Genomic DNA, 26,002 nt, shown 5'->3' with positions numbered 1-26,002 from the left:
GAACAAGGCCAGAGGCTGACTGGAACAGACCATTAATTGCTAATATGCAAGTTCAAGTTGAAACTGAAGAAAATTAGAACAAGTCCACGAGAGCCAGAGTATGACCTTGAAGATATCTCACCTGAGTTTAGAGACCATCTCAGGAATAGATTTGATGCATTGAACACTAATGACCAAAGACCGGACGAGTTGTGGAGTGACATCAAGGACATCATATGTTAAGAAAGCAAAAGATCATTAAGAAAACAGGAAAGAAAGAAAAGACCAAAATGGATGTCAGAAGAGATTCTGAAACTTGCTCTTGAACATTGAGTAGCTAAAGCAAAAGGAAGAAGCGATGAAGTAAAAGGTCTGAACAGAAGATTTCAAAGGGCAGCTCAAGAAGACAAAGTAAAGTGTTACAATGACATGTTCAGAGACTTGGAGATAGAAAACCAAAAGAGAAGCACATGCTCAGCGTTCCTCAAGCAGAAACAACTGAAGAAAAATTCAAGCCTCGAGTTGCAATATTGAAGGATTCTATGGGGAAAATATTAAATGATGCGGGAAGCATCAAAAGAAGATGGAAGGAATACACAGAGCCACTATATGAAAAAGAATTGGTTGACGTTCACCCATTGTAGGAGGTAGCATATGATCAGGAACCAATGGTATTGCAGGAAGAAGACCAAGCTGCACTGAAGGCATTGGTGAAAAACAAGGCTGCAGGAATGACGGAATACCAATGAGATGTTTCAACAAACAGGTGCAGCACTAGAGGTGCTCACTTGTCTGTGCCAAGAAAATTGGAAGACAGCTGCCTGGCCAACTGACTGGAAGAGATCCATTTTGGACCCATTCCAAAGAAAGGTGATTTAAGAGAATGAAGAAATTATCAGACAGTATCGTTAATATCACACTCAGGTAAAATTTTGCTGAAGATCATTCAAAAGCAGTTGTAGCAGTACATTGACGGGAACTGCCAGAAATTCAAGCCAGATTCAGAAGCGGATGTGGAACCAGGGATATCATTGCTGATGTCAGATAGATTCTGGCTGAAAGCACAGAATACTAGAAAGATGTTTACCTGAGTTTTATTGCCTATGCAAAGGCATTCAACTGTGGATTCTAACAAATTATGGATAACACTGCGAAGAATGGGAATTTCAGAACACTTAATTGTGCTCATGAGGAGCCTGTACAGGGATCAGGAGGCTGTCATTCCAACAGAACAAGGGGATATAGTGTGATTTAAAGTCAGGAAAGGTGTGCGTCAGGGTTTTATCCTTTCACCATGCCTATTCAGTCTGTATGCTGAGCAAATAATCACAGAAGCTGTACTACATGAAGAAGAATGGGGCATCAGGATTGGAGGAAGACTCAGTAACAAGCTGTGATATGCAGATAACTCAACCTTGCTTGCTGACAGTGAAGAGGACTTGAAGCACTTACTGATGAAGATCAAAGACCACAGCCTTCAGTGTGGATTACACCTCAACCTGAAGAAAAATCCTCACAACTGGACCAGTAAGCAATATCATGATAAAGGGAGAAAAGGTTGAAGTTATGAAGGATTTTATTTTACTTGGATCCACGATCAACACCCATAGAAGCAGCAGTCAAGAAATCAAAGGATACATTGCATTGGGCAAATCTGCTGCAAAAGACCTGTTTAGAGTGTTGAAAAGCAAAGATGTCACCTTGAAGACTAAGGTGCGCCAGACCCAAGCCATGGTGTTTTCACTTTCCTCATATGCATACAGAAACCCTGGTGGTGTAGTGGTTAAGTGCTACAGCTGCTAACCAAAGTTTTGGCATTTCGAATCCGCTAGGTGCTCCTTGGAAACTCTATGGGGCAGTTCTGCTCCGTCCTGTAGGGTCGCTACGAGTCGCAATCGACTCGACGGCACTGGGTTTGGTTTGGCATATACATATGAAAGCTGGATGGTGAATAAGGAGGGCCAAAGAAGAATTGACACCTTTGAATTACGGTGTTGGTGAAGAATAATGAACATACCATGGACTGCCGAAAGATCGAACAAATCTGTCTCGGAGGGAATACAACCATAATGCTCCCTAGAGGCAAGGATAGTGAGACTACATTTCACATACTTTGAACATGTTATCAGGAGGGATCACTCCCTGGAGGACACCATGCTTGGTAAAGTAGAAAGTAAGTGTAAAAGAGCAGGACCCTCAATGAGGTGGATTGACACAGTGGCTGCAACAGTGGGCTCAAGCATAAGAGCGATTGTGAGGATGGTGTTTGATGGGCAGTGTTTCATTCTGTTGTACGTAGGGTCGCTATGAATCGGAACTGACTTGACGGCATCTAACAAGAGCACCAGTCTGCTTGAAAAGTGGGTTTTGGGAATGGTTTCGGTTCTGTGTTAGTAGAGTGTCTGGGGGCCATAGTCTTGGGGGTTCTACCAGTTTCTTTCATGAATTTGAATTCTTTTCTACATTTTTCTCTTGTTCTGTCTGGGACTCTCTGTTGTGATCTCTGTCAGAGCGGTCATTGGTGGTAGCCAGGCACCATCTAGTTCCTCTGGTCTCAGGCTGGTGGAGTCTCTGGTTCATGTGGTCCTTCAGCCCTTTGGGTTATTATTTTCTTTGTGTGTTTTGTTTTCTTCATCCTCCTTTGCTCCAAATGGGATGGAACTAATAGATGTATCTTGGATGGCCGATCACAAGCTTTTAAGACCCCAGATGTTACTCACCAATGTGGGATGTAGAACATTTTCTTTATGTTATGCCAGTTGACCTAGATGTCCCCCAAAACTAGGGTTCTCACCCTCCTACACTAGCTAGTCCATCCCTCAAAGTGTTTGGATGTGTCTGGGAAACTTACATACTTTTTCTTTGGTCCAGTTGTGCTGACTTCCCCTATATTGTGTGTTGTCTTTCCCTTCACCAAAGTTGACACTTGTCTGCTATCTAGTTAGTGACTTCCCTCCCCTTCCCAGCCTTCTCCACCCTTGTAACCTTCAAAGAATATTTTTTTCTGTGTGTAAACCTTTTCCTGAGTTTTTATAATAGTGGTCTCGTATAATATTTATCTTTTTTTGTGACTGACTTATTTCACTCAGCATAATGCCCTCCAGATTTATTCATGCTGTGAGATGTTTCACGGATTCATCCTTGTTCTTTATTGTTGCATAGTATTCCATTGTGTCTATAAGCCATAATTTATCCATTCATGTGTTGATGGGCATTTTGCTATTGTGAATAGTGTTACAGTGAACATAGGAGTGCATAAGTCTATTCATGTGATGGCTCTTATTTCTCTAGGGTATATTCAGAGTGGGATCACTGAATCATATGGTATTTCTATTTCTAGCTTTTTAAGGAAGCACCAAATTGATTTCCAAAGTGGTTGTACCATTTAACATTCCCACCAGCAGTGCATAAGAGTTCCAATCTCCCCGCAACTTCTCCAACATTGGTTATTTTATGTGCTTTGGGTTAGTGCTGGTATTGTTGGGGTGAGATGGGATCTCATTGTAGTTTTGATTTGCATTTCTCTAATGGCTAAGGATCGTGAGCATTTCCTCGTGTGTCTGTTGGCCCCTTGAATGTGTTTTGTGAAGTGCCTGCTCATATCCTTTGCCCATTTTTTAATTCTGTTATCTGTATCTTTGTTGTAGAGGTGTTGAAGTATTTTGTAGACTTTAGGGATTAGACCCTTGTCGGATATGTTGTAGCCAAAAATTGTTTCCCGGCCTGTACGTTCTCTTTTTACTCTTTTGATGAACTTAAGTGTTTAATTTTGGGGAGCTCTCAGTTGTCTGTCTTCTGGTGTATGCGGATTTTTAGTTATGACTTGTATCCTGTTTATGCCATGTATTTTGACCCCTAGCATTGTCCCTGTTTTTTCTTCCATTATCTTTATCACTTTAGATTTTGTATTTAAGTCTGTAGGCAGAAGCTTTGTAAGTGACTTTATATGCCCTCCGTTCCCTTACTCTCTTTCTGTGCCTCCAAATGTCTTAAGAGTCACCAACCTGAATTACCCTCTGATTTTCACCTTTTCTCTATTCCCTCTGCCACTGCCTTTATTTGAGCCTTTATCATGACCTTCTTGGTGTATCAAAATGGTCTTACCTTTTGTTTCCATCTTTCTTCTTGGCTTTGTGTACTCTCCCACCACCCTCCATCAGTTGCCTCCTCTCTACACTGGTTAATTCACTGATCTAAGCAGCCGCTATTTGTTACCACAAATGATGCTACACCAATTCTTTACTTCCTTGACTTTGCAAATGCCATTACTACTGCCTTCCTGTAGCTGCTGCCCTTTGGTCTGATTTAGATAACTTGGTTCACTTTTCGAGACCCAGTTGGAGTGGTCTTTCCTACGGGAGACCTTCCCTATTAATCCCCAAAACAGAACTGATCGCTTCCTCCCTAGTTTTTCACTGTGCCATGTACGTACTCTTGTCAATAGTGCCTTTCATTTTGTGCACTCTTGTCAATAGTGCCTTTCATTTTGTGCTTGGTGGAGCCTTCACTTCTCCATGCCCTCTACCTTTGATTTATAGCATCTTCGTTTTTACCTGCTTTAAAGATTGGGCTTTTTCTTCTTTTTTTATTTGAATAAAAGAATCCATGACTTTAAAGAAAGAAGTCTAAAAACTCTTGTTTTAAATCTTGTACAGAATTGTAATTTATTTGTTTATAAATCTGTCTCCCACACTGCTCTGAGCTAGATGAAGGCAAAATCTGTATCTTTTTCATCTCTAGACACTTACTTCTTAAGATTGTGCCAGGTCCATAGTAGTTGATAAGTAAATATCTTGAGAGTGAGTGAGTGAGTGAGTAAAAGATTAAATGAATGATGGTGTAAGTAAGAATAAGCATTAAGATGTGGAAAACTTACACTGTAAGAAAAGTTTATTTTTTATGTTAAGGATAGCTGAAGAAACTTTGTCAAAATAGTGGGCATAGGAAATTATTTAACAGTGGTATTCAGAAATATTTGGAATGGGAAGAGCCTGAAGACCAAGAAGTCAATGGAAGGAGGCCATGTCAAGCTTACTGGCAAGAACGAGGAGGCACAGAGCAACCCCAGATACGTTTTAGAGCAGGAATGGCAAGGCTTGACAACTTACCACATATGGTGATACATACCTATATGCCAGTTGGTATAAAAAGATTAATAGATGAAAGAAGTTACTGCCAATGCAGAAAGACATGTTTGTGTTTACTCCATGCAAATACGTACTGAGTCATATGGGTCCAGTTTTATGCACACCTAGGATCACTGTTTGTAGGCAGAAAGCATGCCTGGTTCCTTCGCCACACCTACTGTAAAAAAGAATGCTTCTAATTAAACTTGAAATGTTATTTTAAGATGCATTCCAGTTTTTGGAGATGTTTACATATGCAAAAATGTATAATTTAAAATCAGTAAAATATAATATTAGCTACTTCTGCCGTATCTAGCTTTTGTGAAGAGACGGGGCCAGTAAGTATGCAGCTTAGTATGATACCCAAACTTGCCTTTTCAGTATATGTCCCTAATCTAAAAGTACCATAGGGTGACAGTAAAATGGGTGATAATGAAAAGCCTAGTTTCAGTTGTTTATGATGCTTTTTGCTGCCCTGAAAGCATGGAAGATAAAGTTGAATAGTTCTAAATCTAAAAATATATTCACAGGCATTTTATCAAGCTAGTAGGAAATGTGCCTTAGATGTATAATTTTGTTGAAAGTGCAGAAAATTATGTATTAGAATGGAATGTGAAATCAAGTATGCTCCGTATCTTTCCAGACTTTTTTATGCATATACCAAAATATATGTATTTCCATGTTTTAGTTTTGAACTCTCTTCTTCCTAATTCATCAAATATGTGTGTAGTATGAGAAATGCCAAGTTCTTACTGGATAGTCAAATTATTTAAAAAGATGTATATATCCCCAAATCTCTTTAGCTTTGTATTTTTTTAGCAAGAACTTAGCAAACATACACACATACGTATATGTATTACAAAAGTGGTTTTATGTGATGTGCTATGACGTCTTTATTTCAAAGTGTCTGTAAGAAAAACTCTAGTACTTTAGAGCAATTTGCCTGTTTCCTTTGCATTTGAGCAGCAGTAAAATAAACTAAGGAAAATTTCAAAAGATTATTTACTAAGAGGATGTAGCCTTTATGAAAAAAGTTTATCACATTGATAAGAAAAAGCTTTATTTCAAGGAATAGTAACTTTTTATAACTTTTGCATAATTCGAAAGGAATGTTCATGCTTCACAGAAGTGGAAAAATACATTTAAGATAGCCAGCAGAAAAAAAATGTATTTTTAAAAATAGGGTTCATAATTCTGCAAATAGCCATATATAAAACGAGAGAAGAAGGTAGCATACTTTATACATGACTCTCAATATTTATAATCTTCAGGATTGCATTCATGGCCCCACTACTATGTTATTTTAGGTTAAGACCTTGCTTATTAATTCACCTGTTGAAATTTAACATTTGTGGAATGTTCTGCCTTAAATACTAAATGGTCTTGAGATGGCTTGAAGACTAACCAAAAAATGAAATGTTTACAGTATTGGCATTTTTATTGTATTTAACAGTATGCCTTGCCACAATACTCCATTTCCTGATTCTCAAGAATGCTTTGAAAGTATGCACAATATAATTAATAACATCCATCCCTACTGAATTTGTTTTGCAGGTACTCTTTGAGCACATCAAACTCCTCCATTGCTGCCCTGCTCTGTGCTCTTTACCCACACTTTCCAGCTCATAGCACTGACAACCGGTAAGTCTAGTGATACTTCACTAGATATTGACTATATACAGATTTCAATGGGATGTATCTTAAATTCTCTTAACAGCATGATTTGTGTTTTGGTTTCATGTTAGAAAAGCTGGTTATTGAAGCTGAAATGATTTTTCTCTTAAATAGTGAAAAGAAGAAATAAAGCTAGTGGCCATATTATCTATCTTGGAAGAAGTATAACCCAGAACCAGTTTTATTTGGTGTTAATACCAAATCCAGGACTCTTTTCCAAATTAGCATTGTTCTGTTCTTGAACCTATTTGTCTTCCTGGCTAGATCTTTTTAGAAGTTTCTCTCAAAAAGTTCTAGATCTGAAGAGAACTTTGGACATCTGATGACTGCCGACTCTTCCACAATTCTCAAATCTATAGAGCTTCCCTAAACTCAGAAGGAGGCCAAAAAAATTTATCTTTAGGGGGGAAATTATCCGGCAAAGGATGGTAGCCAAGGGAAGCTAAACACTATACGTTTTGTGCTATAATTGTTTAGTTTTAAGAAGAATTCTCTGTTTTAGTGAGAATGCCTCTCTATTTTTTCTCTCTCTTACATGTGAGAAGTTTTCTATAAATGACTTAGAAAAGACAAGAAAAACAAAGTTCAGCAGAAGACCAGAGACAGTTGAGCTGTGGCAGTGAGCAGTAGCCTCTCCAACCATGCAGGAGCATTCAGATAATGCCAACACTCTGCCTTTTAAAGTGTAAAGAGCCTCCAACGCTTCAGTTTTTCTAGAACCTTTTAGTATAGCAGATCTCTGCTGCACATGGGAGACTACTATACAAAACTAGCCCTTTATATCCAATGACGTGTAAACTGACCAGTGGATGCAACTGAAGGTAGCCCCAGCAGTCTGCCCAGAGAACTGTCATTTTAAGGAACTGTATAATGTATTAAAAAAAAATTAGTAATAAAGAAGAGATAGCTGTTTTAAAAAAATACCCTGATTTAAAGTCCAAACTCTGATGATAGCTGAGTACTGTTGCAAAGCTAATACAGCTCTGGCACATGGTCTCTTGCTTGTCCGTTTAGGAAAGACTGTTTAAAATTGGCAGCCGCTTACTGATTAGAGTACAGTGGAAAGCCACACTCCTGTATTGATGGTCCTAGTTTATCAGGTGGTCTAGCTGTTGTAAACAAAGCAATTTGATGACAAGCACCAAGAACCTTTATGTAATTCATAAATACCAGTTTTTTCTGACCTTGAGTTTATTTTTAATAGATTATAAAAATGGGTAGATTTTGGGTGGACAGAAGGAGACTATTGTCTGTAAGTGTAATTTAAAACGAAAACTCTTTATCTCTCTTAAGAGTTCTTAAAAAAAAGAACTTTTTTGTGATTAAATTCTGAGATGTAAATATTAAAGTCATAGATAACCACTGCTGTTATAAAAATAATTTTAATTAGAAAAACAATTCATCCTCATTATAGATTATTTGAAAACTGAAAAGCATGCACAAATGGAAAAATATTGTTAACATCTCACCCATTAATTTTTGGTGAACTATCTTCCAAGAGTTTGTGTATGTATGTTTGTGTACAAGTATGTACTATAGAAGAACTTTGCTCTCTGAGGAAAACTGATTCCCTTTCTCCCCACTATTCCCTACCAGTTTTTTTTTTTTAATTGTGCTTTAAGTAAAAGTTTACAAGTCAAGCCAGTCTCTCATATAAAAATTTATATACACCTTGCTGCATACTCCTAATTACTCTACCCCTAATGAGACAGCCCACTCCTTCCCTCCACTCTCTCTTTTCGTGTCCATTCCGCCAGCTTCTAACCCCCTCTGCACTCTCATGTCTTCTCCAGATAGGAGATACCAACATAGTCTGAAGTGTCTTCACCAGCATCTTTTTCTGTCCCACTGTCCAGTCCAGTCCCTGTCTCAAGAGTTGGCTTTGGGAATGGTTCCTGTCCTGGGCTAACAGAAGGTCTGGGGGTCTCAGTCAGACCATTAAGTCTGGCCTTTTTACAAGAATTCGGGGTCTGCATCCCACTGCTCTCCTGCTCCCTCAGGGGTTCTCTGTTGTGTTCCCTGTCAGGGCTGTCATCGGTTGTAGCTGGACACCATCTAGCTCTTCTGGTCTCAGGATGATGAAGTCTTTGGTTTATGTGGCCCTTTCTGTCTCTTGGGCTCATAATTATCTTGTGTCCTTGGTGTTCTTCATTCTCCTTTGCGCCAGGTGGGTTCAGACCAATTTATGCATCTTAGATGGCCACTTACTAGCATTTAAGACCCCAGACGCCACTCTCCAATGTGGGATGCAGAATGTTTTCTTAATAGATTTTATTATGCCCGTTGACTTAGATGTCCCCTGAAACCATGGTCTCCAAAGCCCTGTCCCTGCTACATTGGCCTTCGAAGCATTCAGTTTATTCAGGAAACTTACTTGCTTTTGGTTTAGTCCAGTTGTGCTGACCTCTCCTGTATTGTATGTTGACTTCCATTTACCTAAAGTAGTTCTTATCTTCTATCTAATTAGTGAATACCCTCTCCCTCCCCCATCTTGTAACCATCAAAGAATATTTTCTTCTCTGTTTAAACTGTTTCTCAAGTTTTTATGATAGTGGTCTTATACAATATTTGTCCTTTTGTAACGGACTAATTTCGCTCAGCATAATGCCTTTCAGATTCCTCCATGTTATAAAATGTTTCACAGATTCCTCGCTGTTCTTTATTAATGTGTAGTATTCCATTTTGTGAATATACCATAATTTATTTATCCATTCATCTGTTGACGGGCACCTTGGTTGCTTCCATCTTTTTGCTGTTGTAAACAGTGCTGCAATGAACATGGGTGTGCATATATCTGTTTGAGTAAAGGCTCTTATTTCTCTAGGATATATTTCAAGGAGTGGGATTGCTGGATTGTGTGGTAGTTCTATTTCTAGCTTTTTAAGGGAGCACCAAATCGATTTTCAAAATGGTTGTACCATTTTACATTCGCACCAGTAGTGTGTAAGTGTTCAAGTCTCTCCACAACCTCTCCACCATTTATTATTTTTGGTTTTTGGGTTAATGCCAGCCTTGTTGGAGTGAGATGGAATCTCATTGTAGTTTTGATTTGTGTTTCTCTAATGTCTAATGATCCTGAGCAGTTCCTCATGTATCCGTTAGCTACCTGAATGTCTTCTTTAGTGAAGTGTCTATTCATACCTTTTGCCCATTTTTTCATTGGGTTATTTGTCTTTTGGTAGTTGAGTTTGTGCAGTAACACGTAGATTTTAGAGATCAGGCACTGATCGGAAATGTCATAGCTAAAAACTTTTTCCCAGTCTATAGGTAATCTTTTTACTCTTTTGGTGAAGTCTTTGGATGAGCATAGGTGTTTGATTTTTAGGAGCTCCCAGTTATCTAGTTTTTCTTCTGCATTGTTAGTGCTGTTTTGTATACTGTTCCTAACATTGTCCCTATTTTTTCTTCCATGATCTTTTTCGTTTTAGATTTTATATTTAGGTCTTTGATCTATTTTGAGTTCGTTTCTGTGCATGGTGTGAGGTATGGGCCTTGTTCCATTTTTTTGCAGATAGATATCCACTTATGCCAACACCATTTGTTAAAAAGACTGTCTTCTCCCCATTTAACTGATTTGAGGCCTTTGTCAAATATCAACTGCTCATATGTGGATAGATTTATGTCTGGATTCTCAATTCTGTTCCATTGGTCTATGTATCTGTTGTTGTACCAGTACCGGGCTGTTGTGACTGCTGTGGTGGTATAATAGGTTCTAAAATCAGGTAGAGTGAGGCCTCCCACTTCGTTCTTATTTTACGGTAATGCTTTACTTATCTGGGCCTCTTTCCCTTCCATATGAAGTTGGTGATTTGTTTCTCCATCTCATTAAAAAATGTCATTGGAATTTGGATCAGAATTGAGTCAAATCTATAAATCGCTTTTGGTAGGATACACATTTTTACAATGTTAAGTCTTCCTATCAATGAGCAAGGTATGTTTTTCCACTTATGTAAGTCTCTTTTGGTTTCTTGCAGGAGCGTTTTGTAGTTTTCTTTGTATAGGTCTTTTACATCTCCGGTAAGATTTATTCCTAAGTATTTCATCTTATTGGGGGCTACTGTAAATGATATTGATTTGGTGATTTCCCCTTCGATGTTCTTTTGTTGGTGTAGAGGAATCCAGCTGATTTTTTCCTTGTATGCTGATGCTCTGCTGAACTCTTCTATTAGTTTCAGTAGTTTTCTTGAGGATTCCTTAAGGTTTTCTGTGTATAAGATCATGTCATCTGCAAGTAGAGATACTTTTACTTCTTCCTTGCCAATCTGGATGCCCTATATTTCTTTATCTAGTCTAATTGCTCTGGCTGGGACCTCCAGCCCAAAGTTGAATAAGAGTGGGAATAAAAGGCATCCTTGTCTAGTTCCCGATCTCAAGGGGAATGCTTTCAGGCTCTCTCCATTTAGGATGATGTTGGCTATTGGCTTTTTATAAATACCCTTTATTATATTGAGGAATTTTCATTCTATTCCTATTTTGCTGAGGGTTTTAATGATGAATGGGTATTGAACTTTGTCAAATGCCTTTTCTACATCAATTGATAAAATCATGTGATTCTTGTCTTTTACTTATATCATGGATTACGTTAATTGTTTTTCTAGTGTTGAACCATCCCTGCATACCTGGTATGCATTCCACTTGGTCATGGTAAATTGTTTTTTTGCTATGTTGTTGAATTCTGTTGGCTAGAATTTTGTTGAGGATTTTTACATCTAAGTTCATGAGGGATATAAGTCTGTAATTTTCCTTTTACCTGGTTTTGGCATCAGGGATATGCTGGCTTCATAGAATGAGTTTGGGAGTATTCCGTCCTTTCCTATGCTTTGAAATACCTTTAGTAGTAGCGGTGCTAACTCTTTGAAAGTTTGGTAGAACTCTGCAGTGAAGCTGTCGGGGCCAGGGCATTTTTTTTTGTTGGGAGGTTTTTAATTACCTTGTCAATCTCTTCTTTTGTTATGGGACTATGTAGTTGTTCTACCTCTCTTTGTGTTAGTTTAGTTAGGTAATGTGCTTCTAGGAATTCATCCATTTCTTCTAGGTTTTCAAATTTGTTAAGAGTACAATTTTTCATAGTAATCTAATACAATTCTTTCAATTTCAGTTGGGTCTGTTGTAATATCACCCATCTCATTTCTTATTCAGGTTATTTGCTTCCTCTCCTGTTTTTCTTTTGTCAGTTTGGCCGGTCGTTTATCAATTTTGTTGATTTTTTTCAAAGAACCAGCTTTTGGTCTTGTTAATTCTTTCGTTTTTTTTTTTTTTTTCCTCCATTTCATTTAATTCTCTAATTTTTTGCTTTCTTCTGGTACCTGAGGGTTTCTTTTGTTGCTCTCTTTCTATTTGTTCAAGTTGAAGGGGTAATTCTTTGATTTTGGCCCTTTATTCTTTTTGTATCTGTGCATTTATTGATATAAATTGACCTCTGAGCGTTGCTTTTGCTGTGTCCCAAAGGTTCTGATAGGAAGTGTTTTCATTCTCATTGGATTCTATGAATTCCTTTATTCCATCCTTTATGTCTTCTATAACCTAGTTGTTTTTGAGCAGGGTATTGTTTAGTTTAAAAGTGTTTGATTTATTTTCCCTCCTTTTTCTGGTACTGATTTCTACTTTTATGGCCTTATGGTCAGAGAAGATGCTTTGTAATATTTCAATGCTTTGGATTCTGCTAAGGCTTGTTATATGACCTAATATGTGGTCTATTCTAGAGAATGTTCCATGTGCACTAGAAAAGAAAGTATACTTGGCTACTGTTGGGTAAAGTGTTCTGTGTATGTCTATGAGGTCAAGTTGGTTTATTGCGGCATTTAGATCTTCTGTGTCTTTTTTGAGCTTCTTTCTGGATATCCTGTCCTTAACTGAAAGTGGTGTGTTGAAATCTCCTACTATTATTGTGGAGCTGTCTATTGCACTTTTCAGGACTGATAGAGTTTGTTTTATGTATCTTGCAGCCCTGTCATTGAGTGCATAAGTATTTGATATGGTTATATCCTCCTGGTATATTGTCTGTTTAATCATTATCTAGTGTCCTTCCTTACTTATCCTTTATGATGGATGTAACTTTAAAATGTATTATGTCAGAAATTTATATTGCCACTCGTGCTCTTTCTTGATTGTTTGCTTGATATATTTTTTTCCATCCTTTGAGTTTTAGTTTGTTTGTCTCTGAGTCTAAGGTGTGTCTCTTGCAGGCAACATATAGATGGATTGTGTTTTTTAATCCATTGTGCCACTCTCTGTCTCTTTTTTTGGTACATTTATTCCATTTACATTCAGTGTAATCATGGATCGGTATGAATTTAGTGCTATCATTTTGATACCTTTTTTTGTGTGTTGTTGACAGTTTCTTGTTACCACTTAATTTTTTGTGCTGTGTAGATTATATATTGTCTTTTCCTCATATTTGTTGCTGATATTGTCTCTTCTGAGTCTCTATTTTTTCTTGTGTTTTATTTTGATGTGTAGGATAGTTTGTCTCCTTTGTGGTTACCTAAGTATTTACCCCTATTTTTCTAAATTTAAACCTAACTTTTATTTCTTTGTATCGCCTTGTCTTCCTCTCCATATGAAAGATCTATGACTACATTTGTTAGTCCCTCTTTATTGTTCTAATGTTGTCTTCTTTTACATAATAGCATTGCTCTTTCCCTGTTTGGGGCATTTGCTATCTTGATTTATTCTTGTGATTTCCCTGTCTAATTTGACACCTGATTGCTTTGCTCAGTGTTCTAGTCTTGGGTTGATACCTGATATTATTGATTTTCTAACAAAAGAACTCCCTTTCATGTTTGTTGTAGTTTTGGTTTGGTTTTTACAAATTCCCTAAGCTTCTGTTTTTCTGGAAAGGTCCTAATTTCACCTTCATATTTGAGAGACAGTTTTGCTGGTTATATGATTCTTGGCTGGCAATTTTTTTCCTTCAATATTTTATATAAGTCATCCCATTGCCTTCTTGCATGCATAGTTTCTGTCAGTTAGTATGAGCTTATTCTTATTGACTCTCATTTGTAGGTGACTTTCCGTTTACCGCCAGCTGCTTTTAAAATTCTCTCTTTATCTTTGGTTTTGGCAAGTTTGAATATAATATGTCTTGGTGACTTTCTTTTAAAATTTACCTTATGTGGAGTTAGATGAGCATTTGGATAGATATCTTCTAATCTTTCACAATATCAGGGAAGTTTTCTGTCAACAAATCTTCCAACAGTTCTTTCTATTTTCTGTTATTCCTCCCTGTTCTGGTATTCCAGTCACTCATAGGTTATTTCTCTTGATGGAGTCCCACAGGATTCTTAAAAGTTTCTTCATTTTTTTCAATTCTTTCATCTGATTTTTCTTCAAATATACTGGTGCCAAGTGCTTTACCTTAAAGTTCACAAATTTTGCCTCCCACTTGTTCAGTTCTACCCCTCTGACTTTCTCTTGAGTTGTCTAATTCTGTAATTTTATTGTTAGTCTTCTGAATTTCTGATTGCTGTCTGTCTGTGGATTTTTCCAGCTTATTAAGTTTTTCATTATGCCCCTGCATAATCTTTTTAATTTCTTTAGTTGCTTTATCTGTGTGTTCCTTGGCTTGTTCTGTGTATTGCCTGATTTCCTTCCTGATGTATTGAAGGGTCCTGTGTATTAATTTTTTGTATTCTGCCTCCAGTAATTCTAGGAAGGCACTTTCATCTAGAAGATCCCTTGATTTTTTGTTTTGAGAGCTTGTTGAGGTGATCATGGCCTGTTTCTTTATGTGACTTGATATTGACTGTTGTCTCCAAGCCATCCATTAATTATTGTATTAGTTTTTTTGTTTGCTTACTGTGTCGTAGCTTCTTGCTTTGTTTTGTTTTGATATGCCCAGATGGGTTGCTTGAGTGAGCTAGCTTGATTATTTTCACCTTTGGAGCTCTGTTGTCCTGTCCCTAGAGGGCTAGAACTGTTATCAGTTATATCAGTCTAGGGGTCCATTCACTTTTCTTTTGTGAATTCAGCTCAGGTGTCCAGGTAGCTGATCATCAAGTGTGTGGTACAGGCTCTGTCTTGTAGTCTTAGATTGGGAGGGGTGATTGGTGTAGGTATCAGTATCTGGTTGCAGCAGGGGGTTACGATCTGAACAAGGCAGGGAGCTGAGAATCGTCCCCCAAGTGTCTCTGAGGAAAGCATGTCCCTGTTTCCTAGAGCATACAGGTGGGTGGGTTCTGCAGACAGACCATGGGCATCCAGTGTTTTTGATTGTAAGGACTGAGAGGTATCAGTCATCCTTGGGCCCCTGTTGCGGGTGGCTGGGTGACGTGAGTGGAGCCACCAGTCCTTAGGTCACTGATGTTGGTAGGTGAGGACCCTGTTTAATAGGCAAAGCAGTGTTAGATATCAAACACCCTCCTCTCCACTGCACAGCTGAAACAGATGTAGTCTGCCAGCAAGGGCCTATTCTTCTGAAAGAAACCCACACAGGTCCATGCAGGGGGGAAAGGTGCTCAAAGTCCCTGGACTGTACCTGGACAGGATCTGCTTCTGTCACGAGCTCCCATGGTTAGTGGAGCTGGGAAATTATCTTTTCCCCCAGTAGCGAATTTATTCCTTCTCTAGGGTCTTAGGACGGCTCTAGGCACTCAACAGGGCTTATCTCAGGCCCAGGGAAATCAACAGCCACTGAATCCGGCTTGGGGGCAGGGAGCGTGGTAAAATATACGCAAGCACTTAGCTTTTGTCAAGAATGCAGGTCTTGTCTGGTTCTGGAGGTGTGAGTAGGGTGTGTGGCTGGCTGTTTCCCTCTAAGGAAATTGCGGCCAAATGCGGGCCAAATGCCGCAGCTCCCAGGAATGGTGCCTGAGGGCTCCCGGGAATTCAGGTCTCTTAACTCCTCTCTGATTCTGAACCGCCTCTTCCTCCCCCTGCCCCTCAGTTCGTTTCCTAAGGTTACCTTTGATGTTCAGGGCTCCTAGCTTGTCATAAATGTACTCATTTCACTTGTTTTTTCAGGTCTTTGTTGTAAGAGGGCTCGCCGGAAGTGTCTATTCCTGCCGTCTTTGCCCCTCCTCCTCCTCCATTACTTTTTAATTGCATTTCATCTTCTTCCTTTAAGATTGATACTCATTGGAAGATAACTACTCTAGCTTCTGTCCCCTTTCAGCTCGTAGGCAGCAGCAGATTGTAGAATTCATGCTGTAGTCACCTATTTCTTAGTTCCTATCTGTGTTTTATGTGGACAGGTATCATCTCCAGGCTCTCCGGCACCTGTATGTCCTGGCTGCAGAACCAAGGCTTCTAGTGCCTGTGGATGTGGATACAGACACTCCCTGCTATGCCCTCTTAGAAGTTACCTACAAGGTACCTTCCCACCTGTGATTTCCTTGTAATTCTGTTACTATTCATTCACCTTTTCTTGAAGCAGGTAAAAATATTTCAGAAGTGTTGTCCATTAAGAGGTGACAGTAGTGAGTTAGACTCATAAGAATTTAAGCCTATGTATTAATATTATTACTATACACACTTACGCTGTGTGTAGTGGGAGAAAGAAAAGGAAGATTCACGTCGGTTTGGTACATCATGGTTTATATCACACTTGTCCTTTACGTTAGTACCCCATAGCTTTTGGGTCTGGTTTCGAATTATTACCATGAACTGGGTACTACAACTCCGTTTACAGAAGAAGGGAGGTGAGACTCAGCTTAAGTGACTTATTTTCTCAAAGTTACATTGCCAGTGAGTGGTAGAGCGGGGAATCAAACCATTCTTTGGATCCCAAAATTCTTGTATGTCCTACATACTGGGCCATTCTTGCTTATTTGTAGTTGATTGACATATAATTTCTTAGGGATTATTGGCTGCTCTTTTGTCCTTATAGATTGTAGTTTGAAAAAGTCCCTCTTAACTTTATATACCTGAGAGATGTGTTCTAAAAGCTAATTGAGTTAGAACTATTCATAGATTTGTCAGCAGAGAACTTTAAAGCCCAAGATCATGTGTTTAACAAGAGATCTTTAGTAAGAGGTACACAAATAGGTTACAAGTCATGTATTCTTCCTCGATTCAGCAAATTATTAAGTACCTTCTGTGTATCAAAACTGTGCTGGGTTCCATGAGTACAAAAATGAGATGCCATTGTCATATTCCTTAAGGAACTTCTATCCATTGGGAAGACAAGCATACTTACACTAAGAATAGAGTGTGATAATTGAAGGTGTATGTGGAATGCAGGGGGAACAGCGGAGAAGTGCCCCCACCAGCTGTGGGGATGGGTAGCCATCATGGTGGACACAGTGTTGGAGCAGAGACTTGCCAAATGAATGAGTGCATGATTCCCAGCAGAGAAGATAGCATGTACAAAAACACAGAGGCCTCAGAGTGCAGTCCTTCAGTTCTGCTGGCATGTGAGGTGCAGGGATCGAAGTGATGGGAGGTAATGCAGACCATGCCAGGGATTTTAGACTTTAGTCCTTTAAGACTTGAGCATCAGACAGGATTTTATGCAATTTAATAATTTACCAGTTGGTCAGTGTACTAACTACCAGAGACCGGGGTGCATAGAGTTGAGATATTTCTTCTTTATAGTTTCCCCCAACTACATTATGAACGGTGGCTGTTTTTTTACATTTGTAAAGGGTACTCAGTGGTATGAACAAACCAAAGAAGAATTGATGGCTCCTACCCTTCTTCCAGAACTCCACCTTTTAAAGCAGGTAAGTTGGATGTGACTCAGGGAGATTTATTCGAGGGATGAATTCAAACAATAGCATAGGATTAAAGAAAGCTAACTAAAAGCATATGCTTTCTTAGTTTTTTGTGGAAAATAGGAAAGCAGCAGCTGGAGGAATGAATAGTCATGAAGAATAGAGACAATCTTTAGTTCGGGATCTTTACTGATAGATTAGATGACCCCAGAACGTGAGTCACATACATTTTTGTCTGGAAATGGAGAGTCTTAACTTCTTGATGTTTCTTTCTAGCTCAGCTATTCTCATTTCCTTCAAGCAGCATGGGTTTCATTTTGTCAAATCAGCACCTCTTCAGCTTTGTATTGACTTTATTTACATTTATCTCGGCAGATTAAAGTAAAAGGCCCAAGATACTGGGAACTGCTCATAGATTTAAGCAAGGGAACACAGCACTTGAAGTGAGTATATTAATTTTCTCAGATGTATGTTTCAGGAAATGAATAGAAGTGTTAAAAATATGGAAGGTGAAAATTTTAGATCATTATCTAGGATGTCCTTGTCCCCCTTGGATATCAGCCAATAGGGTATGCACTGAATAGTCTATATCTTTGAAACAGGGTTTGTATTAGAAAATGAAATTAATTTAGAGTCTACACTTTAAATATTTATATTTATATTTATTCATTGAGAAACTAGACCTAATTTAAGTTGGGACGATGATTTAAGACTTAGTTTAAGAAAATAAGACTGATGTGTATGTCCACAAAGAGAGCTTTGTAACAATTGATGTTTGTTAGACCACATCTGTTGAATCTGTTTACCACTGTCTTTTTAGAATGTCTCCATAAATTTAAGAAAATAATAGACAGCTTTGGGTGGAAATAGTTGTATGTACAGAGAGTGTTAATAATTTTATGCCTTACATAGTATATAAATTAAGTCTTCAAATTTAGAGAAAGATTAAGAAGCCTGTAAATATTTTTATGGTTTTGTCCCAACTTATATTTTCCCCAAACTCTGTATAATAGCTGTTTTCTATATTTTTCTGTCTTTAGATTTGAAGCACTGTTTTCTTTCTACTGCAAACCAATAATTCAATACCTCTTAAGTTCTGTGTATAGTGCTAGATGATGGGATAGAAAGAAGTATAAGATAAAATACTGTCTTTGAAGCTCGTACTTTAGCAGACAACCAAAATGACTCCTCCTTTAACCAGTTCCATAAATACAGACAACAGAGAAAGGCTTAACTTTATTTTAGACTTCTCTCAGGGACACATTTCATTTTAGACACTAGGTAAATCATCAAACACTCTAGTGAGAAACGGTGAAGGCTTCACCTCATGTGAATGTAGCATTGGAAAATGCTATGTTTTCAGTCAAGAACTCCAAACAGTTCCTCATATTAAATTCATTTTTGTTTTCTTTCAGATCAATCCTTTCCAAGGATGGGGTTTTATATGTTAAGCTCAGGGCTGGTCAGCTCTCCTACAAGGAAGATCCAATGGGGTGGCAAAGTTTGTTTGCCCAGACTGTTGCTAACAGGAACTCTGAAGCTCGGGCTTTCAAGGTAGCACTGATTGGTAAAAACTGAAGGATGAGAGGAATAGTTCCAGATCCCGCAAGACAGCAAAAGCACATACTTCTGTGGTTTCGTTTATGATATCCTTAAGGGATCTGCTTCCCTGTCTCATGGCTACAGGTTGTGAAGACTACTTGACCTTGGATTTGCTTGCAGTTGTCTGTGGCTGCCATAATAAAATACAGATGGTCACAGTCAGTATGATTTACATTTTAGTTTCATGATTTCATTTACTAATCTTCAAATAAGTTGAGGCTTATGTAATTCATATCAAAAATAGGAAAAGATTTTTGCAAGGTAGTATTTATTAATAAGTTCTGTTTTTTGAACCACTATTTTCTTAAATCTTGGTGAGGTAAAGAGACAGCAGTTTATTTTAATTCATCTCACGTTTCATTTTAGGTCAGTAATTTATGGCTGAGCCTTTATAATAGTCCCCAGGGTTTAAATATATATGATTGACATCAGTGATTTTTATTTGGCAGTATTCAATAGGTGATCTGTGAAATACTTTGAAGGATTTTGGAACCAAGATTCATTTAAACTGGCACCGTTGCTGCTTACACGGATTAGATTCCATCTCAAGACGAATCCAGTGTGTAAAGAAAATAGCTGTTAGGACTTGAGTTTTAGATAGGGAACGTGTATAAATATTGAAGACATCTTGATTTCCTGCTTTCTGGGAGTTCAGAAGTAAGATGTAAACTTTCATGGAAAGTGGTAATACCTTAATATTCTATTTTCATTCTTGAATTTGAATGATATTCTTTTTTCTTTACCTTTTTAGTAATGTTTCTGGTTTGCTTTTTAGTTAGTCAGCAAAGGAGAGGAAAAGCCTTTTATGGGTGAGCTGTGTAAGAAAGAAGACTTGTTGATGTAAATTAGTAGCTCACATTAGCTTTTACAAACCGTCTTGTATCTTCTTAGCAGTTACAGGTTGATGAAGCTCTAGCAAGTTGGCACAACCTTATTTGTGGCAACATTGTATGAAAAAAAGAGAGGTAGCCTTAGAACCAGGTGAATTGCAATTTGAGCAGTAAGGAACATAATCTTTCATAATATCACTTATATTTGTAATTTGCTTGTTTGTTTTTTAGCCAGAAACTATTTCAGCATTCACTTCTGACCCAGCACTACTGTCATTTGCTGAATATTTCTGCAAACCAACTGTGAACATGGGCCAGGTATGTATTACATGGTTTGCTGACAGTCCAGAACTGAAATTTTATTATTTCTATCTGTGGACCACCAAAAAATATCGATAATATTTATATCTATCTTTGAGGATTGATGACATGCCTCTGGCACACTGTTAATAAGAAGAATGATTTTCACTTGGTAAATACAGCTCTTCCGTAGTTTAAAACTATTAAATTCAATAACTTCTGCTTTGGTGGAAGAAACACCTTAAATATTCTAAGACATTAGCTTTGATAGGTGATTCCTTCTTATGTCCATTCTTAAACTTATCTATGTTCTCAATGTTTCCTACCATCTTTCTCATGTTATTACATAATTTTATTGTTTCCTCTTTATATTACAACCCTTCTTTCTGTTGGTCATAAAACTATTCAGGATTCATAGGGTGCCTGTCAGATCTTTGATTTAATCCACCATTGCACAGACAGGCAAAGATTGGATTTAGGAGTTAAGCTATCTGAGATTGAAGGCCTTTTGCCTACACACGTGTGTGGCCTTAGGAAAAACTTATCAACCTCTCTTCGTTTCTAAAAGTGAGATTATAATAGAGCCTACCTTACAGTTTTGTTTTTAGGATAAAGTGAAATAACCTTACCCCCTCCTTTTTGTTGAGTCCTTATTACTGCATATCTCAGGAGCCCTGTTTTCCTAGTGGTTAAAGCACTCGGCTTCTAACCAAAAGGTCAGTGTTTCGAATACACCAGCCTGTCCACAGGAGAAAGATGTGGCGGTCTGCTTCTGTTAAGGTTTACAGCCTTGGAAACCCTGTGAGGCAGCTCTACTCTGTCCTATAAGGTTGCAATGAGTCGAAATCAAACAGACTGCAGATGGTTTATAGTTTTTTCTTTTTTTTTTGTATATCTGACACTGTGCTAAGTACTTTATGTAATATGTCATTTAATTCTTAGCTTGAGGGTGGATGCTTTATCGTTCTGGGTTTATATATGAGGAAACTACTCCTCAGAGATGTCACATGTCGAGTTGCACAACTAGTAAGTGCTGGGGTGTGGCCTGAAGGTCATGGGTCTCCAACCCAGAAGTTCATGGCTGACCTTAATCCCAGCTAGACTTGACTGTGCTTCCTCCCCCAAACCAGTTCTCCTCAGTTTTTTTACTGTATCTTTGTTGGTGCTGGGTTCCCTTTATGGATTCTACTCTTCCCATGCAAACCAGGGCAGATGCTCTGTCCACTCATTTCGCTCTAACTTAATCCATTTCTTCTTCCTCACAGCACTTGTTATCTTTAACGGTACCTTAATTTCATATTTTATTACTTTTTTGTTGTTGAGAATATACACAGCAAAACGTATACCAGTTCAACAGTTTCTATGTGTACCATTTATTGACATTCTTTGTGTTGTGCAACTATACTCACCCTCTTTTTCTGAGTTGTACCTCCCCCATTAACAAATTCACTGCCCCCTAAGGTTCCTTTCTAATCTTTTGATACGCTGTTATCACTTTGATCCCATATAGGTAGTTCTTAAAAGAACATAATGCTCAAGGTAAATGTTTTCAACTAGTTAAGCTATTGTTTGGTTTTAAGAAGACTTCAGGGGATATTTGTGATTAAAGGTTTAAAAATTATCTCAGGGAAATAGTTTCAGGTGTTCATACAACCCTCATGGCTCAAGGAAGTCCAGAGTCCATGAGAATTTGAAATTCTGTTCTCTGTTTTCCCCCTTTTGATCAGGATTCTTCTGTAGGATCTTTCATCAAAATGTTCAGTAGTGGTAGCTGGGTACCACCCAGTTCTTCTGGTCTCATAGCAGAGGAGGCAGTTTTTCAAGGAGCCAATTAGCCATACATTCCATATCCTCCTCCTATTCCTGACTCTCCTTTTTCCTCTGTTGCTCCAGGCAAATACATACCAATTGTTGTGCCTTGAATGGCTGTGTGCAAGCATTTAAGACTCCAGGCACTACACAACAAGCTAGGAGATAGAACAGAAGCACCGAATGCGTATTAGGCCAATTAACTGGAATATTCCATGAAACCATGACCCTAAACCTCCAAACCAAGGAACCAAATCCCATGAGGTGTTTGGTTATACATAAGCAGCCTCAGCAGCTACTCTGTTTTTTGTTTTTTGTCATTGTCGTAAATGTATCTGTCACACAGCTTTTGCCAGTTCACCTTTTTATAGGTGTACAGTTTATTGACAGTTTGTTGACAGCAGTTATAATAATCAGCTGTGCAACCCTAACCTTAATCAATGTGACATTTCCATCACTGTTAACCCTCCTTTCCCCATCCTTCCCACCCTTGATAACCACTAATAAACTTTGTTCTCTGTACATAAGTGTGCTTATATAATATTTGTCCTTTTGTGATTGGCTTGTTTCATTCAGCATAATGTCTTCAAGCTCAATCCATACTGTAGCATGTATCAAAATTTCATTTCTCCTACCGGCTAAGTAGTATTTCATTGTATGTATGTACCACATTTTGTTTATCCATTCATCTGTTGATGGGCACTTAGGCTGTTTTCACCTTTTGGCTATCGTGAATAATGCTGCAGTGAACGTTGGTGTACAAACAAGTCTGTTTGAGTCTCTACTCTCAAGTCTTTTGGGTATATATCCAGGAGTGGAACTGCTGGGTCACGTGGTTATATTTTTAGTTTTTTGAGGAAACACCACACTGTTTTCCACAACGGAATTACCATTTTGCATTCCAGCCAGCAGTGGATAAGGGTTCCAATTTCCCCACATCATTGCCAACATTCGTCGTTTTCTGTTTTTTTAATCTTAGTCTTCCTAGTGGGAGTGAAATGTTAGCATCCTTCTGATGGCTAGTGACACTGAGCATCTTTTCATGTGTTTCGTGACCATTTAAATATCCTCTTTGGTGAAATACCTGTTCAAGTCCTCTGCCCATTTTAATTTGTATTTTTGTTGTTAAGTGGTCAGAGTTTTATATATATTTTTGTTATTAGATTCTTGTCAGATATATGGTTTCTGAAGATATTCTCCCAGTCAGTAGCTTGTTTTTTCACTGTTTTGGTAAAGTCTTTTGATGGACAAAAGCTTTTATTTTTTCTGAGGTCCCATTTATTTATTATATTAGACAATCCCTTGTTGAAACGTAGGCCTGACATGATTGCCCCTGAGTTTTCTTCTAAGAATTTTATGGTTTTTGTCTGCACATTTAGGTCCTTAATCCATTTTGAATTTGTTTTTGTATATGGTGTGAGGCATGGATCCTGTTTCATTTTTCTGCATGTGGAAATCCAATTCTTCCAGCACCATTTATTGAAGACGCTGTTCTTTCCCCCATCAGAAGGACATAGCATCCTTGTCAAGTATCAGCTGACCACGGATGTGTGGGCTTATTTCTGTACTCGCAATTCTGTTTCGATGGTCTACGTGTCTACTGTTATACCAGTACCAGTCTGTTTTGATTATTGTAGCTGTATAATATGTCTTAAAATTAGGAAGTATAAGTCCTCCTACCTTGTTCTTCTCTTTCAGTATCGCTTTAGCTATTTAGGGTGGCACAGTGGTCAAGAGTTCAGCTGCTAACCAAAAGGAAGGCAGTTTGAATCTACCAGCCACTCCTTAGAAACCCTGTGGGGCAGTTCTACTCTTTCCTGTAAGGTTGCTAGGAGTCAAAATCAACTTGATGGCAGCAGGTTTGGTTTTTTGGTTTTGGTTTTCCATGTAAAGTTGAGGATTGTTTTTTCCCTTTCTGTAAAGAATGCTGTTGGAATTTTGATTAGAATTGTGTTGCATCTATAGATCTTTTGGGTAATATTGACATCTTAACAATATTAAGTTTTCCAATCCATGAATATGGGGATCTTTCCATTTATTTAAGTCTGCATTAGTTTCTTTTAGCTGTGCTTTATGGTTTTCATTGTATAAGTCCTTCACGTCCCTGGTGAGATTTATATCTAGATGTTTATTATCTTAGATGCCATTGTAAATGGAATCATTTCCTTAATTTCCCCTTCCGATTTTTCATTGCTGGTGAATAGAAACCCAATTGATTTTTGTTTTTTGACCTTGTACTCTGCAACTTTGCTAAATTCTTCTACTCTAAAAGTTTTCTTATGTACTTTTTGGGATTTTCTATACATAGGATCATTATCATCTGCAAATTAGAGATAATTTTACTTCTCCTTTTCTAATCTGGATACCTTTTATTTCTTTTTCTTGTCTAGTTGTTCTGGCTAGGACTTCTAATACAATATTGAATAGAAGTGGTGATAGTGGGTGCCATTGTATTGTTCCCAATTTCAAGGCGAAAGCTTTCAGTCTTTCTCCATTGAGTATAATGTTGGCTCTTGGCTTTTGGTATATGCCCTGAATCATATTGAGGAATTTCCCTTCTATTCTATTTAGGGTTTTCATCAAGAAAGTGTGTTGAGGGAGAGGGTGGGAGAGGATTATTTACTGATTAGTTAGTAGATAAGAACTACTTTAGGTGAAGGGAAGGACAATACTCAATACACGGAAGATCAGCCCAAATGGACTGGACCAAAAGCAAAGAAGTTTCCAGGATAAACTGAATGCTTCAAAGGTCAGTGGAGCAAGGGCGGGGGTTTGGGGACTATGGCTTAAGGGGACTTCTAAGTCAATTGGCAAAATAATACTATTATGAAAACATTCTGCATCCCACTTTGAAATGTGGTGTCTGGGGTCTTAAATGCTAACGAGCAGCCATCTAAGATGCATCAATTCGTCTCAACCCACCTGGATCAAAGGAGAATGAAGAACACCAAGGTCACACAATAACTATGAGCCCAAGAGACAGAAAGGGCCACATGAACCAGAGACTTGACATCATCCTGAGACAAGAGGAACTAGATGGTGCCCGGCCACAACCAATGACTGCCCTGACAGGGAGCACAACAGAGAACCCCTGAGGGAGCAGGAGATCAGTGGAATGCAGACCCCAAATTCTCATAAAAAGACCAGACTTAATGGTCTGACTGAGACTAGAGGAATCCCAGCGGTCATGGTCCCCAAACCTTCTGTTGGCCCAGGACAGGAACCATTCCCGAAGACAACTCATCAGACATGGAAGGGACTGGACAATGGGTTAGAGACAGATGGTGATGAAGAGTGAGCTACTTGTATCAGGTGGACACTTGAGACTGTGTTGGCATCTCCTGTCTGGAGGGGAGATAGGAGGGTAGAGAGGGTTAGAAACTGGCAAAATTTTCACGAAAGGAGAGACTGGAAGGGCTGACTCATTAGGGGGAGAGTAAGTGGGAGTATGGAGTAAGGTGTATACAAGCTTATATGTGACAGACTGACTTGATTTGTAAACGTTCACTTAAAGCTCAATAAAAATTATTATAAAAAAATGTGTGTTGAATTTTATCAAATGCTTTTTCTGCATCAGTAGAGATGATCATGTGGTTCTTTGTTCTGTTGATGTGGTGTATTACATTGATTGATTTTCTAATGTTGAACCATGCCTGTATTCCTGGAATAAATCCACTTGGTCATGGTATATGATTCTTTTAAAATACTGTTGGATTCTATTTGCTAGTGTTTTGTTGAGGATTTTTGCATCTATATTCATAAGAGATATTGGCTGTAGTTTTCTTGTAGTCTTTGTCTGGTTTGGGTATCAGGGTTACATTTGCTTCATAGAATGAATTAGGGAATATTCCTTCCTTCTCTACCTTTTGGTAGAGTTTAAACAGAATTGGTGTGTCAGTTCTTCTCTAAATGTTTGGTAGAATTCCCCAATGAAGCCATCTGGCCTAATACTTTTTTCATTGTTGGGAGGTTTCTTATCCCTGGTTACATCTCTTCACCTTTTACGGGTCTGTTGAGACTTTCTATTTCC

At 38.3% G+C, this 26,002-nt stretch overlaps 1 protein-coding gene across 3 annotated transcripts in view; it reads left to right on the top strand.

Moving 5' to 3' along the window:
* The window catches only part of ANAPC1 (anaphase promoting complex subunit 1), a 184,893-nt gene that overhangs the window by 135,951 nt on the left and 22,940 nt on the right, over nucleotides 1-26,002 (top strand). For all 3 annotated transcript variants that reach the window (XM_049857675.1, XM_049857674.1, XM_049857673.1), the window contains 6 exons: nucleotides 6,660-6,746; nucleotides 15,971-16,088; nucleotides 17,363-17,440; nucleotides 17,807-17,874; nucleotides 18,847-18,985; nucleotides 20,095-20,181. In XM_049857675.1, the coding sequence (XP_049713632.1) occupies nucleotides 6,660-6,746; nucleotides 15,971-16,088; nucleotides 17,363-17,440; nucleotides 17,807-17,874; nucleotides 18,847-18,985; nucleotides 20,095-20,181 (577 nt within the window). The remainder of the gene's footprint in view (nucleotides 1-6,659; nucleotides 6,747-15,970; nucleotides 16,089-17,362; nucleotides 17,441-17,806; nucleotides 17,875-18,846; nucleotides 18,986-20,094; nucleotides 20,182-26,002) is intronic.

This window comes from Elephas maximus, chromosome 17 (genome assembly GCF_024166365.1).
Source record: "Elephas maximus indicus isolate mEleMax1 chromosome 17, mEleMax1 primary haplotype, whole genome shotgun sequence".
NCBI lineage: Eukaryota > Metazoa > Chordata > Mammalia > Proboscidea > Elephantidae > Elephas > Elephas maximus.
The sequence above is the reverse complement of the archived record's forward strand: the minus strand, read 5'-3'. Positions and strand labels throughout refer to the sequence as shown.